The sequence below is a fragment of the Natator depressus genome, chromosome 8 (genome assembly GCF_965152275.1).
Source record: "Natator depressus isolate rNatDep1 chromosome 8, rNatDep2.hap1, whole genome shotgun sequence".
NCBI lineage: Eukaryota > Metazoa > Chordata > Testudines > Cheloniidae > Natator > Natator depressus.
The window spans coordinates 74,294,557-74,311,556 of NC_134241.1; the positions used below are offsets into that span (position 1 = coordinate 74,294,557).

General features: G+C 39.5%; 1 protein-coding gene across 5 annotated transcripts in view; it reads left to right on the forward strand.

The window, feature by feature from the left end:
- TGFBR3 (transforming growth factor beta receptor 3) overlaps window positions 1–17,000 on the forward strand; it is a 174,716-nt gene that overhangs the window by 130,850 nt on the left and 26,866 nt on the right. For all 5 annotated transcript variants that reach the window (XM_074961347.1, XM_074961344.1, XM_074961343.1 and 2 more), the window contains 7 exons: window positions 339–507; window positions 2,907–3,054; window positions 8,167–8,356; window positions 11,769–12,094; window positions 12,777–12,929; window positions 15,342–15,482; window positions 15,626–15,799. In XM_074961347.1, the coding sequence (XP_074817448.1) occupies window positions 339–507; window positions 2,907–3,054; window positions 8,167–8,356; window positions 11,769–12,094; window positions 12,777–12,929; window positions 15,342–15,482; window positions 15,626–15,799 (1,301 nt within the window). The remainder of the gene's footprint in view (window positions 1–338; window positions 508–2,906; window positions 3,055–8,166; window positions 8,357–11,768; window positions 12,095–12,776; window positions 12,930–15,341; window positions 15,483–15,625; window positions 15,800–17,000) is intronic.

Below are 17,000 nucleotides of genomic sequence, written 5' to 3' on the forward strand. Positions count from 1 at the left end.
TAACACAGTGCACCAGATTAACTGTACTTTTATTAATTCTGAAGAAAGTTTACTACACCTGTCATTTTTTCAGATATCACCTTTACTACACCTGTTTCAGATGTCTGTGTGTTGTAAATGGAAACTGTCAATTATAAATTATTTATAGCTTTTGCTTCAGAGATATCCTGTATTGTTAGAATAGTAACACCATTTTTTTCAAGATTGTTGGTGTATCATCCATACTTATGAAAGTAAATATACTTATATCAGGAAGTGTTGCATTTAAGTGGAGTGAGTGAGTGTTGGGTGGGAGTACATATATATCAGTGCAGATGTGTATGCTTTTTTTCCCCCAGATCAAGTTTTTCCTCCCACATGCAACATAGAAAAGAATTTCCTCTCTCTGAATTACCTTGCGGGATATCTACAACCAAAGACAGCGGAGGGGTGTCTCATGTCTGCCACAGACCAAGAAAGAGAGGTTCATATAATTGAATTAATCACTCCAAACTCCAATCCCTACAGGTAAAGTGTCCACAAATTAGTTATCTAATCCTCACAAGTTTACTTTATAACTTAAAGTAAAAATCCTAGTGTCCGTCAAAAATGAAGTTAATGGGACTTCTTGGTCATTATAAGAAAGAGTTGAAGAATTTGACCGGTTTTACTTTAAATTAGGTAGAGATCTGAGATGTTTAATACAAGAAGGATATTGGAGCCCGACCCTGGATTGATGCCTCAAAATGATACATTCATTTTCCTGTTTGGACTGTAAAAGTAAAGTGTAGTTCCTGTGGGCCATATCCTGCCATTGTTCTGCAGGCAGAACTCCTATTCAGGTTGTGGGACTACTCACAGAGTAAGGGTGGCAGAGTCTGGCCTGAAGTGTTCAAGAGGACTCAGCTGGCACAAAGAAGTGAGCATCATCTGGTAGCGAGCACTCCCAAATTGTAATCATGGCACTATCAGTGACTTGCCAAATCATTTAACCTTTGTGACTCAGTTTTCCTCGCAGTATTGCTGTCTAGGGTATTCAGCTTAGCTAAAATGCCATGAAGATGTAAGGCAAATTTTGTGGTATGTTTTTTTTGTTGTTGTTGTGTTTTTTTTTTTTTGTTTTTTTTTTTTTGGAAAGAGTATTAACTTGTAGCCTAACTGGTCACAGTGGAGTCAATGGTAAATTTCTGCTTGATTTCAATGGAAGCAGAGTTAGGCCAATGTGGAGCATTTTTTAAAATCCCACCTGTAAAGTCCTATATAGGTGCTAAGTACTGTTATTGTACATAAAATCTGTATTTTGCTGTCAGCATAGCAGTGCAACTTTTCCACAGGCACCAGTAGAAGTGTGTATTCCTCAAAGACCATGGAAAGAGACTAATGTCTGCTTGCCAAAGAGACCAGGCAGATCTCTAAAAGTTACCCAATTTTGTCCAAATTTAGTTATTTCATTAAGAGCAAATCCAGCTCCTTGGCAGTGGAATTGATACACCTCAATTATACAAAGGAGTTGGCTTGGGAGGGGGCTACACAGGGGTTGCACACACCCAGCATGATGCTGAACCCAGCTCTGCAGGTGTTCCTTAAATAGCAGTGCCTGGGAGTTTGAGGGGAGGCTGGGTCATGACAGAAGAAGGGCAGGGTAGGGCCCATGGAATTGCTGCTGCATGGCATGAGTAAAGGGCTCCTTCAGACATTGTGCTGAAGCAAAGCTTCTGTGGAGCAGTTCCTTTTCATCTCTGCCACCACTGGTCTCGTGCAGAGATACCCAGTTACAGCCTTCTGCTTGGGTGGAGATCTGGGTCTTGGTTTTGGCTGAAAGTGCGTAATGGGAGTTTACTTTTCAGATGTTTAAACTGCACATTTTTCTTAGTTTAAATGTACTAGTAAAACAATTAAAAAAGAAGTGTACTAATTCAGTACCTGCCTCAATCCTGTTATATGCCCAGATGCTGCCCATGTTGAAAGGGCAGCTGTCTGTGCAAAGTGTATACCCACTGAGCTACACAAAAACCAACAGGAACTAAGAGGGACATGTGCATAACTACAGGAGATAAGACAAAGGCCCCCTTAGACACTAAATCAAAATGCAAAGTTTAGTTGAGGCCCATTAATTGGCAACAGGCACACTTTTATGGTCTAGGACTTGGTAAAATCATGATGGAAATGAAGATTTTCTGTTGAATTTATGTTCTGCATGAGGAAATGTTATTGCTGGGTACAAATCCACTTGCTCTACTTATTTTACTGTGCTGTTAAAAACCTGGATTGTATTCCTCAATTTTCCAGCAATCAGTAGGTTGGATGTCGTCTTTTCTTTTCTTTTTAAAATAACTATATATCTAGAAGTATTGGAAACTAAACACGATAGTATAATAACTCTACAACACATGCAAAATTTTAAGTGAAAATAATTTCTACAGTTTAACTGCACAGGCAGATGTATTACTAAAATACATTATTGGTACTTTTTTGTGTTGCTGAACCTGCCTAGTTTATTTTGGTTTTTGGTACGATGGAGTGATTTTGATCTTTAATATATCTATGCCCATGGAAAACTGAAATAACTATATTTTAGACTTGTTTGGCTGAAATGAGGTAAAAATATTGTATAAAGCAAACTGCTAGTGGTTCAGTTTAATCTGCCTTAAATAACAGCTGGAACAAGTAACAAAAACTTTCTGTAAATAGGAGATAAAATATTGAACAATAATTATTAGTCTGAAAAAGCACTTGATTCTGTTATGTAAAATCGTTTTAGTGTGTGTGAAGTAACAATCTGTTTTGCACATGTTGTGATGCCTGGGATAATCTCCAGGACTTTAATCAGCTGGCCAGACACTGGAATCATGATGGACTGGAAGAAGTTTGATAGCTGAAAATTTCTGGCATTCTGGACTTACTTTGTCTTTATTTTCCACATACAGTGCTTTCCAGGTGGATATAATCATTGACATTAGACCATCTCAACCAGACGTCATGCTTGTCAAGGACCTCATACTTATCCTCAAGTGTAAAAAGTCTGTCAATTGGGTTATCAAGTCACATGATGTTCAGGGAAAACTGGAAGTGGTTGTAAGTTAAGGCATTTTTTAATTTTTCAAGAGGCAAAATGCTGTTAATAGCTAATATGTTATGTGAATGAGTTAGAGTACAATAACATACTGCTCGCCGAATGTTTTCTTCCTCCTAGCTAACATCCCTGAGTTATTAGCACTTTTCACAAAGCAGCATTCAGAAGTCTCTACATATATACAGAGGAACACATACACAGAAAAACTCTTCTGGCAGCTGGTGACATTTGGGCCAGCTGTGGACAGTGCTGCTGATTAGAACGTAAATCCCTCCCACTTATCTGACACCCATGAGATGTATGCAGATTCCTTACACGTTCACTTCTTATGTGCCAGTACCTCAGTGAATGAATTCATAAGTTCATCTCAGAAGTTGGCAAGATGCCTGCAAGGGCATAATCGTAACTACAAGTAACACACCCATATCTCCTACAGAAGTGGGAACTGGTTAGTTCTGCTTATGCTGGGAATAATACTGGACTTCATGGCTAGGCTGTCCCTTGCCAACATTTCTACCCACATATAGTGTTTGGCCAGACCGCCCTCACCTTTGCTCAGGCTGCAAATACAAGGTTTCAAACCTGAAGTTAGACTCCTAAATCCATATTTAGGCATAGCTGGAAGTTCCATTTCAGAAAGACACCTGATGCATATTCCTTGGCTCAGCACCATATTGGTTGAGAACACAATAATGAGCTTTCCCTAGTGAAAAATAGATTGATCTTGACCATATAAACAGCATGGCCCATATCTGTCATGTTTGATTAGTTATGTTGCATGCTCTCTGTTTAGCTTAATAAGCTAAATAAAAGATATCTTTGTTGGGAGCCAGACCTATGTCCTAATGGTTAAGTGCTGCACGCTAACTGCAGGACACTCTGTGAGCTGTAGTGCATTTATAAGAACATCACTTTGCTTGGCAGCTCTCCTCTCTTGCTGATTCAGGAGCAGTACTACAGGCCCTGGAGAGAGCTGAATCTAGATCTCCTGGGAGAATTGTAGGCAGGGTGCAGGGTCTTGGGGGTAAGGGAAGTAAAGGGAAAACAGGAGGAATGTTCAAGCTATGGAACGAAAAGTTTTATTCTTTGTGACATCCTGTGTGACATCTCAAAATTCCCCTCCCATGCCAGTGTGTGGAAGGGTAAAGTGTGCCCTGGGTAGACATGTGCAGTAAGGGAAAGCCCAAGCTTAGTTTACTGAGCTTAGCACATTCGTAAGCACAGGGACACCCCTTCCCCCCCAAAACAAGAGTTTAAGTTCTCATTCGGGATTGCTGCATAGAATTTGCTATTAAATGTTTTAGACATAAACTGGAACTATGCCTTTTTGAAGGAGTATTTTTGCATGCTGTAGAATTGAGAGCAAATCCACTGCATGCTCAGAGGCAACTAGAACCTAAATTGCATGTGCATGTAGCTACCTGAAAAAATTGCCATTTGTGGCTTATGTATTTGCCGTGATATGAAATCCTAAAGGACAGTAAAATATCTCAAATGTTTCGGTGTTAAGAGCACAAAGCAAGATTACTGATTTTGTTAACATGGTCCCTTTTTATAGTTCAATTAAATATTCAATAAAAAGATAGAATGTATTCTTTCATAAGACCATAAGAACAGCCATACTGGGTCAGACCAAAGGTCCGTTGAGCCCAGTATCCTGTCTTCCGACAGTGGCCAATGCCAGGTGCCTCACAGGGAATGAACAGAACAGGTAATCATCAAGTGATCAATCCCCTGTTGCTCATTCCCAGCTTCTGGCAAACAGAGGATAGGGACAACATCCCTGTCCATCCTGGCTAAGTGGATGAACAATAATGTAATGTTTCTCATTTAGCATAACAAAAACAGGAAACAATATTACATTTTGAAATGTTAGGACATCAGATCATTTTTATTTCCATGCTAAAGTTCTTGGGCAAATATTTCCTCCATTGTGTCATTCAAAATGTGTCCCTTTCTGAATATACATCCTTGGCCTACAGTAATTATGGGGGGAAAGAACTGAATGTCTCCATATCATTCAAGAAGACTATACATTACAGTTCTCATCCAAGAACTGGGCTGTGTTTGTTCCTCTATTCAGATGAAGTCCTTTCCAAGCCCAGTTTTGGATATTGCGTAAAAACATTACAAAACAATTAGGTAATGTTTCATTATGTTCTTTTTTTTTATTAGCTGAATCAGTTCCACACTTTTGAATTTTCCTAACTTGCCCTCAGCACAAATCACAATTGTCCTGGGAGAAAGTACTGGCAAACAGTGAAAGGTGAATACTAAGCTGCCTCTAAACCAGGGAAGGGAGTTTAAGGTCCAGATTCATAGACTCATAGAAATTAGAGATGGAAAGACCAATTAGGTCATCTAGTCCATCCCACAGTTTGCTATGCTCATGAGATTTTTGATTAAATACTACAACCCAGTAATCTATTTCGTATGGAAAAAGGAATTACAAAATTATAGTGCACACTGATCCAAATTCAGCCTGAGGTAAGTGGGCACAGTTCCACTCACAACGTGGCTGAATTTGGCCCATTTTGTACAGCATTACATATTTGAATTGGTATTGTACCTGGGTAGATTAATGCAAATTATTTTCTGTCTCACATGTAGAACACCACTTGGAATGCCTGGCGTTCTAACCACTCCATTCAAGCATACCAAGTTTTGCAAACCTATAGGTTGTGCTGTGGGTGAGGAAGAGAATATACAATGTATTGCCAAGTTCTATTATCTCCCATTCATTTTAGCGTATAAAAGTGCAAGTGGGAATGGGTAAAAACCAAAAGATTTAAACACTTGAAGAAATGTTAGGATTGTGCTTTGGATAAGAAAAAATAACCAAGTACCATAAATGATGCCAAGTTCTGAAATGGTCTCCATTCATTTCAGACTGCATTTGGGGTAGCTGTGTGTGTTTGTGTATTTGTTTTGGGGTGCCTGCCAAGTATAAAGGAGAAAAGATTCTGGAACCTACCGGCGGAAACTGCTGTTACATCTTCACAACAACATCTGGAAAATATGTAAATAGCTTTCTATCTCTAACACATAATGATTTATGAATATGGGTCCTCAAGGTGTGAACCAGGATGTTGACAGGGCATACAAATGAATTGCCCAATTCTGCCAACCCTTGTTACTACACTTAGTCTTGCTGGGTTTATGCACAGGAGTGAAGGTGTGCAGGTTCAGTGGGCAATGGAGAGGTGCAAACAAATACTAAAATAGGCCAGTGCTAGTTATGACAATAATATTTGTTCAGTTGTGTTGTCCTAACAACAAAATTTAAAAAGTGAGGGCAGAAAGGGAAATATGGCAAATTTGGGGCAGTATAGTAATTCCAGCCAGTCAGAACTATGTTTATTTGAAATGTATATGAAGCTGTATCTGCTAAAAAATAAAACATTTGAACCAAGGCATTAAGATGAGACACTAAAATGGGGATGTCCCTTGTTTCTTTTTTGTTTTTTTCCTCCTCCTTGAGGGATTTTCCTATATTGATAATGCTGCAGAAAACTTTGTGGCTACAGATCACCCAGCTCGCTTCTCATTATACTTTGTTCTGATAGTATGATCTTTAAACTATAGATATCAAATTTTTATGTCTAAAGAGCCTGATAACGAATTCCCATTAACTTTTCTGGAAGTTGAGAGTATAAAGAATGTCGGATTGGACCTTTAGTTTTATCAGCAGACCTACCTACTCATATATCTCCTTGTCCAAAAACTTGGTTGATGACACCTTAAGAGGAAATTTATTTCTTTGAACCTTAATCTGAAGCAGCAGGCAGATATGACAAATGTCCTGCAGCAAGCTGGCAAAGACAGATCAGCACTGTAAATCTTTTAAAGTCCTACAGTGGGAAAGGATTAAGATTTGGTCATGTTGATGGCAAACAAAATGGGAAACAAATGGGGATTTTAGCAAAAGTGCAGTGTATATGATGTAGAAAATAATCAGGCTTGGAAATGAAAGTGTTTTTTGTGCAGCATGAAAATAGTATGATCTGCATACAGAAAATACAATGCAGGCACATATCAGCAGTTGTTAAAAGGTGGTGCATTTTCCTCTTTACTGGACATTATTATCACATTCAGCTTGGTCTGTAGTTAATGTGATTGTTACTGAATTTAATTTTGTGTAAATATATGTTTAAACTCAAGATGCCAAATATTTAAAATAAATTTAAGTGGAATAACAGCAAATATTTTATGTCTGACCCTGTAACAGCTAGAGATGCTTGTTTTATCCCTTTGACTTGCAGATATAAACGAGAGGTTTTGAAATTTAGCATAATTATTTATAATAAAATGAAAGATGACTGACATCTGTAAATTGACAGCTGGAAATTGTTGTGTTATGTCACTATGAAAAGTGTGTACACAAATTCATATTGTAGCTTATCAAGTTATGCACAAGTTGTATTTATGAGAATATACATGGTATTTATATATATTTTTAAACATGTCTTATAGCTAGCTATAGTTTTGAAAGGTGCTGAGTATTGTAGGTTTCCAGTGACTGAAAAATTTACAGTGATGTTTGAGGATGCTCAGCATTTTTCGGGAGGCATTCAGTACTTCAGAGGATCAATTTCTAAGAGCCTCTTTTAGTGAGACACTGAGGCCCATCTGATTTCAATGGGAGTTAGTGCATAAATACTCTAAGGATCTGGGTCTCAGTGTCCTCAAGTCCCATTGGCTTCAAAGGTGGAATAGGTGATATGCAGCTGTACCATAAAGGATTGGGTCGTAGGCTGTGCCTTTTTCATTGCTACCATACTGTGCAGGAGACCGGACTAGTGGTACAGTGAAGATTTTTGCATAGATAATTAAAATGACACCCACCCCCCCAGTGACTAGTGAGGCAAGGTGGACATTTGAAAAAATCAGGTCTCTTATTGTGGTTCACCTCAACTCATGTTCTGAAAATTATATGGTTATATTAAGGGTCATATGTTTGTCCCAGTGAACTTTTAGTAGGAAAGGGTAAAATATGTTGACAAACCAAATGCAATAGATGATGATCTTTCATATTTTTAAATTCATTTTTCTATGACTGGAAAAAGCTTCAAGTGCCAATTCACGGAACCAGTCTATTTCTGTTTTATATGCAGGCACCAAACAGTATTGGCTTTGGAAAAGAAACGGAACGATCTATGACTATGAATAAATTAGTAATACCTGATATTCCCTCGTCTCATGAGGATTTGATTAAGTGGGCTTATGACCATGGCTATAGCCCAGTTACTTCCTACACAATAGCCCCTGTAGCTAATAGGTTCCATCTACGAATTGAAGACAGTGGTAAGTATGAATGTGGATTTTTATCATATACAAAAACATACCATACTCTTTGGTAAGTGACATTTTGACAGAGCCTCATGTGTTTGAGGTTTCATTCACTGGGATCTCAATACTTCCAGGCTTAAAGCACCAAGGGAGCTCACATCTTCCAATCAGCAAAATCTTACCCCCCAAAAAGTTATGAGAGTTCTAGTAGGAAACCCCAGTAGACTGTGCTATTACCTGAAATATTGGGGTGGAACTGAGTAGCTGCATTTACCACAACCTAAGCTAATACAGTTAACTGTACTCAGTGATCCCTGGAATTAGGGACTGCCAGTGGCTGGATAGGTTGTTAGTTAGTCTGGCTTTGTCTTTCAAAAATATGAACATAATATTTCCCTGAGTTATTTTAAATGGTTTACACACACAATTGTCTCAACAGCAGAGCCTGGGCAAAGATAGTAAATCAAAAGGCTTTTAAAAGATAGAGTTATTGGGCCAAAGTCACTGATGACAAAAGTGGGTCAAACTCCATTGAAGCCAGTTAAGTAATAATGACAGGTTTCAGAGTAACAGCCATGTTAGTCTGTATTCGCAAAAGGAAAGGGAGAACTTGTGGCACCTTAGAGACTAACCAATTTATTTGAGCATGAGCTTTCGTGAGCTACGGCTCACTTCATCTGATGAAGTGAGCCGTAGCTCACGAAAGCTCATGCTCAAATAAATTGGTTAGTCTCTAAGGTGCCACAAGTACTCCTTTTCTTTTAGTTAAGTAATAGCCACTCTTACACTAGATCTGAATTTGGCCCATTGAGAATGTTTTACATAATAAAAAAGCTTATATCTGTGTATCGAGAGTAGTTGTATGGCTTCCAGATAATTAACTGCTTAAGACCAGATGTTGTGATTTCAAACCTGAATAACAATGCAGAGAGCCTAGGGTCAAATACTACTCTTATTTGCCCATTAGTGTAAATCAAGAAAACTTGATTGAATATTGAAGTTACCCTGGTGTATGTCTGGAACTCCAGTTGAGTTAATTCTGGATTTACACTGGCAGGTAACAGTAAAATTTTACTCCAGGAATTGATGTGTGACAGCAGCATTGTTGAAATGAATATACCGTATTCATTGGTTGTGATGTTTCCTTCTCATTTGTTTACCCTTTGCAGATAATAGGCCCATTCCTTGAAGTCCTTTTTCAGTCCTTACTGAAACAAAATTCCAGCAGTAGATATGCCTAATTAAAGACTTACAGGATTGGGCCCATCGTCCACTACTGCATTTTATAAAGGAAAAATTGTTGTAGTCATCTAATAAGTATGAAGATGCTGTTGCTTTTGCGGTCCTGCAAGACAGTTATTCTGGATAATGTTTGACACGGTGTCTAGGATGTGGCTCAAAACTAAGAGTGCCAAAGTCAGGTCGGCCTGTCAGAAAACAGGACAGATACCCCAAACTGGTGGTATATTCTATAATTAAATTTTACCAAACCAGTACCAAGTGTGCACTCCTGGATTATTATATTAGCCTTACCATGGAGCCACAGAAAATCCCCTTAGGCTCTCCATCATATCTTGCCACTCAGACAAATTGGACTTAGTGATGAAAGGTGATTAAAACCAAAATTCACCTCACAGTAGGTTCTTCCAACCCAAAGGATCAGTCACTCACCCCAGGTTAAGTTGCTCTGGATCTCATACCAAAAACAATGCTGACAGCCAATGTCTTTATCAAACTAAAGAAAAAGGAATTAGAGTTATTGAGAGGTTAAAGGAGATAAAATATAGAACAGGTGTGTCACAGTTTGTAAGTCCAATTGATAGCAGAGATGTAATGTCTGCTAGTTCCCATAAGTCTCTCATGGTTTCCCAAAATATTTTTGGGGACCTCTGTATTATATCTGGAACGCCTCCTGACAGCATCCAAATAGATCAGAGATGCAGAATTCCTCCCAGAGTTCCTTCTTATAGTTGAAAACAGTCTGGAAAGTGCTTTTAACACAGCATGGGCTCTGCCACTGTTGACTAAACAGACAGAGTTTGTGTATCTTCCATTTTTGCTTAATGGCCCTTGCTTTGAAGTTAAAAAATCTTTCATTTACATTTCCAAGGCTCCAGTCTCCAATGGGTAAATATAATGTAAAGACAATGTGATAGCCATAAACAATCCTTCATTAGTTTTCATGTACTTTTACACATCAAGTAAATTTACATCTAAAAATTAACCCACATTATTGTTTTAGGGTTAATTAAGTACAAGGATAGCAAGCACAGGAAATAGACAAGAGGATACAATAACATTAGTATTTCCTTTTGATCTATACTAGCAAGTGAATTGGTTTGAACACACTATGACCTTTTAGCATTTCTTCGGTATTCATATACAAGTGAATTGCCCTGTTGCTCTAATCTGAGATGGTCTGCCAGCGTCAGAGAACTAGTGACCTGTTAGATATCATCACAGTGGTTTCATTAATTAGCATTCACATTTAGGTAGGAAATGTTCAAATTATAAAGAACTTGATGAAAGGGATACAATACAATACAATACAATACAATTTGCGGATGACGCTAAGCTGAGGGGAGAGGTAGATACGCCAGAGGGTAGTGATATGGTCCGGAGTGACCTAGACAAATTGGACGATTGGGCTAAAAGAAATTTGAGGTTCAACAAGGACAAGTGCAGAGTCTTGCACTTAGGATGGAAGAATCCCATTCATTGCTACTGGCTGGGGACCAACTGGCTAAGCGGCAGTTCTGCAGAAAAGGACTTGGGGATTTTTTTGCCTTTGTTGCCAAGAAAATTGGACTGCATTAGTAGGAGCATTGCCAGCAGATCGAGGGAAGTGATTATTCCCCTCTATTCGGCACTGGTGAGGCTATATCTGGAGTATTGAGTCCAGTTTTGGATTCCCCACTACAGAAAGGATGTGGACAAATTAGAGAGAGTCCTAGCAGAGGGCAATGAAAATTATTAGAGAGCTGGGGCACATGACTTACAAGGAGAGGCTGAGGGAATTCGGCTTATTTAGTCTCCAGAAGAGAAGAGTGAGGGGGGATTTGATAGCAGCCTTCAACTACCTGAAGGGGAGTTCCAAATAGGATGGAGTTAGGCTGTTCTCAGTGGTCGCAGATGACAGAACAAGGAGCAATGGTCTAAAGTTGCAGTGAGAGAGGTCTAGGTTGGATATTAGGAAAAACTATTTCACTAGGAGGGTGGTGAAGCACTGGAATGGGATACCTGGGGAAGTGGTGAAATCTCCATCCTCAGAGGTTTTTAAGGCCCGGCTTGACATAGCCCTGGCTGGGATGATTTAGTTGAGGTTGGCCCTGCTTTGAGCAGGGGGTTGGACTAGATGGCCTCCTGAGGTCTGTTCCAACCCTAATCTTCTATGATAATAATTTGATTTACTCTTTTCTGTTTCTAGAAGAGATGAAAGACGAAGACCACCCTTTTCTTCCCCCAGAGCTGACCGAACTGCTAGGTACTAACCCTCTGCCTGCTCTGAAGGAGCCCACATTAAGCGACGGCCTGGGTTTTCCTTTTCACATTAACAGAGGAAGGCATGATAACATGGGAGAAGGAATCTCCTTATCAAGGGATACAGTAGACACAATAATGAGTCGTTTCTATGAGCAACTGCTTCAAAAATCTGAAGAACCTGAAGAGGTTCAGGGAAGCATTGATGTAGCCCTCTCAGTAAAATGTGATGACAAAATGATGACTGTTGCCGTAGAAAAAGACTCCCTGCAGGTTAGTCTGCTCTCTTAATCCCAGACTGTGAAACGCTTTACAGAAGGTCAGATCCTGGCCAGCCATTACCTATAGCCACATGCCAGATAACCCACAGATTGAAGGGGAAACATATGGCAAAAATTCTTTACCCCAATTTTGGGTTCTGGCCTATCCCAGAATTTGTAGACAGGTGGTTCTACAGGCTCTTCACAACTGGAAATGTGAAGAGGCAATTGGTGGATGCCAGGGACTATAGATTGGGACTGTGATGGACATCCACTATGATCCCTAAAAAAAAAAAATGCCATCTACAGCTCTCCTACCCCTCACCTTCTACACAGAGGTTGTTTGTGCCTTAGGGAGGAATAATTTGCATTGTGGATGGAAGTCTTGTACAGAATAAGGCTTTTTTTTTTTTTTTTTTAAGTTCAGTTTTGGACAAACAATGAAAATGTAGGGGTTTTTTTTTCTTTTTTTACTCCATGTGATGCTTGTCCCCTGTGTTGTTCCAACAACTAATGTCATTGTGTGGCAGTATTTTGTAGTAAATGTCACAGGACATGCAGTTCAATGGCAATCTTATTAACAGTCATGCAAAAATATACTAAGCTCTGCTTAAAATAAGAGTATAACTTGTATGTATCTCATGCAATTGTATTTTCACCAAGGTTTCAGCCACTTATGCAATGTCATTGTTTAGGCTAATGGTTACACAGGGACAGAACTCTCACTACTAGATCCTGCCTGTAAAGCGAAGATGAATGGTACCCATTTCATTTTGGAATCTTCATTGCACAGCTGTGGGACTCAACAGATAGGCTATGCCTTGGATAACATAGTTTATTTTAACTCTGTGAGTATTTTATAAGGAGAGATGTTTTTCTTTGCTGTGTGTTATGGCACAATAAGGCTATAAAGACCAAATTGTGACTGGCCCTAGTATGAGTATTCAGGAGGTGTGCCTCCTTCTCAATCTTTTCATGCCCAGACTAGGGCCAGTCACAGTTACAGTCCATGTACTTAGGAAAGTGCAAGGCTGCTCCCTCAGCGTGCTGCTGGGTGCACATGACATCCCAAAGAGAGTGGGAGGAGATGGGTGTGTGTTCCCCTCTTCCGCACTAGGCATTGGAGCAAGCCAGGTGCACTGTGGGGAACTAGCTACACTATTCCAAAAGATGATGCAGCCTTCCTTCATGCACCATGCTGCTTGGAGAGGGAAGCACAAGTCTTCCCTGAGCTCCCCCAGGGCAACTCTGCAGTACCCCACACTACTGGCACAACTTAACCCTGAGCTGGTATAGCAACAAAAATGTATGATCACAAAAGAAAATATAAATTTACATAAATTAAAATTCCTGTAGGTAACATTTTTCTTTTATAATTTTGAATGAATAATGCTGCTGAAATTGAGGGGAGTGGTCCAATCTGTGCAGGCTTCTATCTTGCTCTTTTGCCATTCAGTGAAGGCCTGGGCTTTTCCTAAGCACAGACTGCTGGTCATGGCAAATTGTCGAGTGCTATTTTACAATGGAACAAGTGCCCACTAAAACACACACTTTCACCTGTGTCCACTAACGTAATACCTGAACCCAGCTCTTCCACAATGAAAGGCTGGTGGAGTCTACCAATAAGCTCCTCAAATGTGCTTTCAAGTGTGTTTATTCTCTGGATACAGGAAGGCAGTATTGTATGCTGTTGTCACTTATTACTTTTCACATGAGCATTAGCCTCATTACAAGTATGTGTTTTAAAATAAATATTCAGTTCTCATCTATTTGCGTGCAAGACAGGCCTTGACTTCAAGTTTGAATCCAAGTGCAGAATTCACTTTCCCAACTTTGGTACCCAAACAACTACTTGAATGGGCACTGTGGGTACCCAGATAGCTAAGTGCTGATCTGAACACCCAAGATAGGCCCCCCAGTTTGAAAATTGGTTTCAGAATTCTCATACAGCTGCATGCTTGGAATGTAATCTGGATACGGATATATAAGTGACCACAGAAAGAATCCCACTTTGCTTCTAGGCTTTCTACTACCAGAATTTGCACAGCAGTTGCGCTGTGAACTTGAATAGATATTGGCCAGGCCAGGCCAACAAGCACTGATGTGTTTTACTCTTTTGGGGCTTTTGAGCACATTGCAGTATCCCTGGCAAATAAAGGAAACCCAAGGATAGCTACAGCCACTTGATCAGACCTAGCCTGGCTAAAACTATTCTGTACTGGCAAGACAAAATAGCTCTTGACTTAGAGATGGGCCCAAACCAAAAACTTGAATCTAAACACCCCAAAACTGTGGAAAATACACATCTCAATCTAAACTTTATGTCTGGACCCAGTCCGTAGAGTGGGTCAAACTAAAACTGATCTGAGCACCTCTCAGTAAAAAGAACTGATTTGGAGCTCCACGTTACTGTACAATATCCTGAGCTTCCAAGGGTTTGGGAGAATTCCCACTGAAAGGTGATTCAGCAGTCTGCAGAAAGGGTGAGGTGTCCAAACAATTCAGAAGAAAATGGCACTTGTTACAAGCTGTGCTATATCTGAGAAAACAAAGCTGAAGTTGTGAGAGAAGCAAAAGAGCAATGGAGGAGCAGATGGGGAAACACAGAAGCTGAATGGTGAAGGTTAGAGAGAGAAAAGCAGACAGAGGATGGGTGGAGCACCAAAGAGAAGGTGTCTCAGAGGAAAGAGAAAAAACAGAGTGGAAGAAGGGAAAAGAGGGGTCAGGTAGGGGTCCAGAGAAGAGAGAAGTGTGAAATGGGATAGCAAGTTTTCTGGCTTATGCCTTTAAAAATAAATAAATAAAGAGGAGGGTGGGGGGATACAGAGATTTTACAGGAGAAAATCCTGTTACCCGCTAGAACTTTTTGTGATTCTTCCAGGAGTCAGTCATTGAATGTTGGAAGGTATGTTAATCCATTTCAGAGAACCACTTCTTTTAGCAGTGTTGGATACAGAAATTCCAGAAGCAGAGTTGGACTGCTGGTATGCTCATTTACATACCAATACCCAGGCTGCTTTTCCAACATAGGGAGAAGTTTTATGGCTCTACTGGTTTTGACATCTGGGAACAAACTGAAGGTTATTCCGCATATATAGTATACATACTTTAAAAGCTTAGTGCTGGGCTGCAGGGATGGCTGTCACAACTTCTTGGTCTTCATGTTCTGAAGAAAGGAAAAAACAATTAACATGAAAAGGGAGTCACAATCACCTTTGTAGGAAAGCTTTCAGTTTCCACTTCCCACTTCCTTTATGTAGATTGTTATTCAGCTGTCCTCACCAGTGGAAAGTAGTGGTTGGGGAATTGATGATGAAGATGTGGAATCGGGTGATAATGGATTTCCAGGAGACACTGATGAAGCAGATGTTACCTTTCCAAGCAGGCCTGAAATAGTTGTGGTATGTAATACCTTATATTTATATTGAAATTAAAGTTTTTAGCTATGGGCCTAATTCCGTTCTCATTTCCATCCCATATGACCCTACTGGAGGGTTGCATAGGGCAAAAGTTCTGGGATTTATTTGTGTTTCGTTTGTTTTAGTTTAACTGCACACTCCACCAGGCAGAGGGTGGCAAACGCTCACTTAATCCTGCGCCTCCTGAACCCCCTATCAGCAATGTGACCTTCAACATGGAGCTTTATAAAACGGACCTCTTCCTTGCTCCCTCACAAGGACTCTTCTCCATTGCTGAGAATGGACAGATTTACGTTGAGGTAACAAACTTTTGAAAGGCTTTCAGATTAGCCAAAATGTTCCGCAAGGCCATGTAAATTTAGCCAAGTTTGTGCTTGCCTGCAGTAAACTGGCATTGTGTGATTGCCTCTCTCAGACAGATGTGTACTTCTGTGGTTTCACAAAAGGGACATCGCAGGGTAATAAGATAATACTTAGTGATGAAGACCAAAAAAATCCTCTCAAAATGGGTAAATCTAACTAAAAGAAGTCTGTCATTCTGGTCAGATATGCAATATGGGACAGTATTTGAATCTGGTCTCTTAGCTCTTACAGACCTTTATTGGATAATTACAAACACTGGTACAAAGAGTTGTCAGTGAGGAATGAGTTCATTTTGTACAAAAATATGGCTTAGCTACATTTCCAGGTGAAGCTATGTACAAAACCGTTATAGCTTCCCCTTCCCCCCACAGGTTACATGGTGGAGGAAAGGGTCTAACATTGTCATCATAACTCCATCTCACCTTTAAGCCACTTCCAGTCACATTTTGGTATACCAAACAGGTGTCAAACTTCCTCTTTTACAAATTATTGTTTTTATTCAGTGGTTGTTAACATATGCTGTGAAAATCTTTATATTGGATATGCATCTTTGTTAGTAAGATACCAACTAAGTAGAATGACAAGAGAATGTCACAGGAGCTTGCCCATGTACTTAGAAGACCCTGGAAAATAAGGTCCACTATATAAGCAAACCTTCTTTAAACAGAAGTACATCTTTCTAGCAGCAATTACCAGTGATATTTAACAAACACATTTGGGAACAATATTCAGATATGATTTTTAGTACTTACACTAACTGAAACAGTTCATTTTATGTGCTTCTGTAAATGTTTAGTTGCCTGTTAGTCCTCTACCTATAAAAATTACTTTCTTTCAAATACTTTACAATTCTATCGTGAAAAATACACCAAAAGAAATTGAAGCAAGGTTAAAATAGATCAACATTAGTTACGTTTTTTTTAAAGTAAAAGGTATTAGTTTTTTACTTGGACAAAGATTGTCAACTTCCTTTGGCATTCTGGGATGAATCCCTCTGGCTCTGGATTTGTCTGGTCTTGGAGTTATTTCTTCAAACACATGCTCTAATTTCTTTATCACCTGTCCTGGGATGAGCTTGATGTGTTTTTCTCTGTTTCTCCTTTCTGCACAGTGGAAAATTAGTATGTGTTTCAGGCA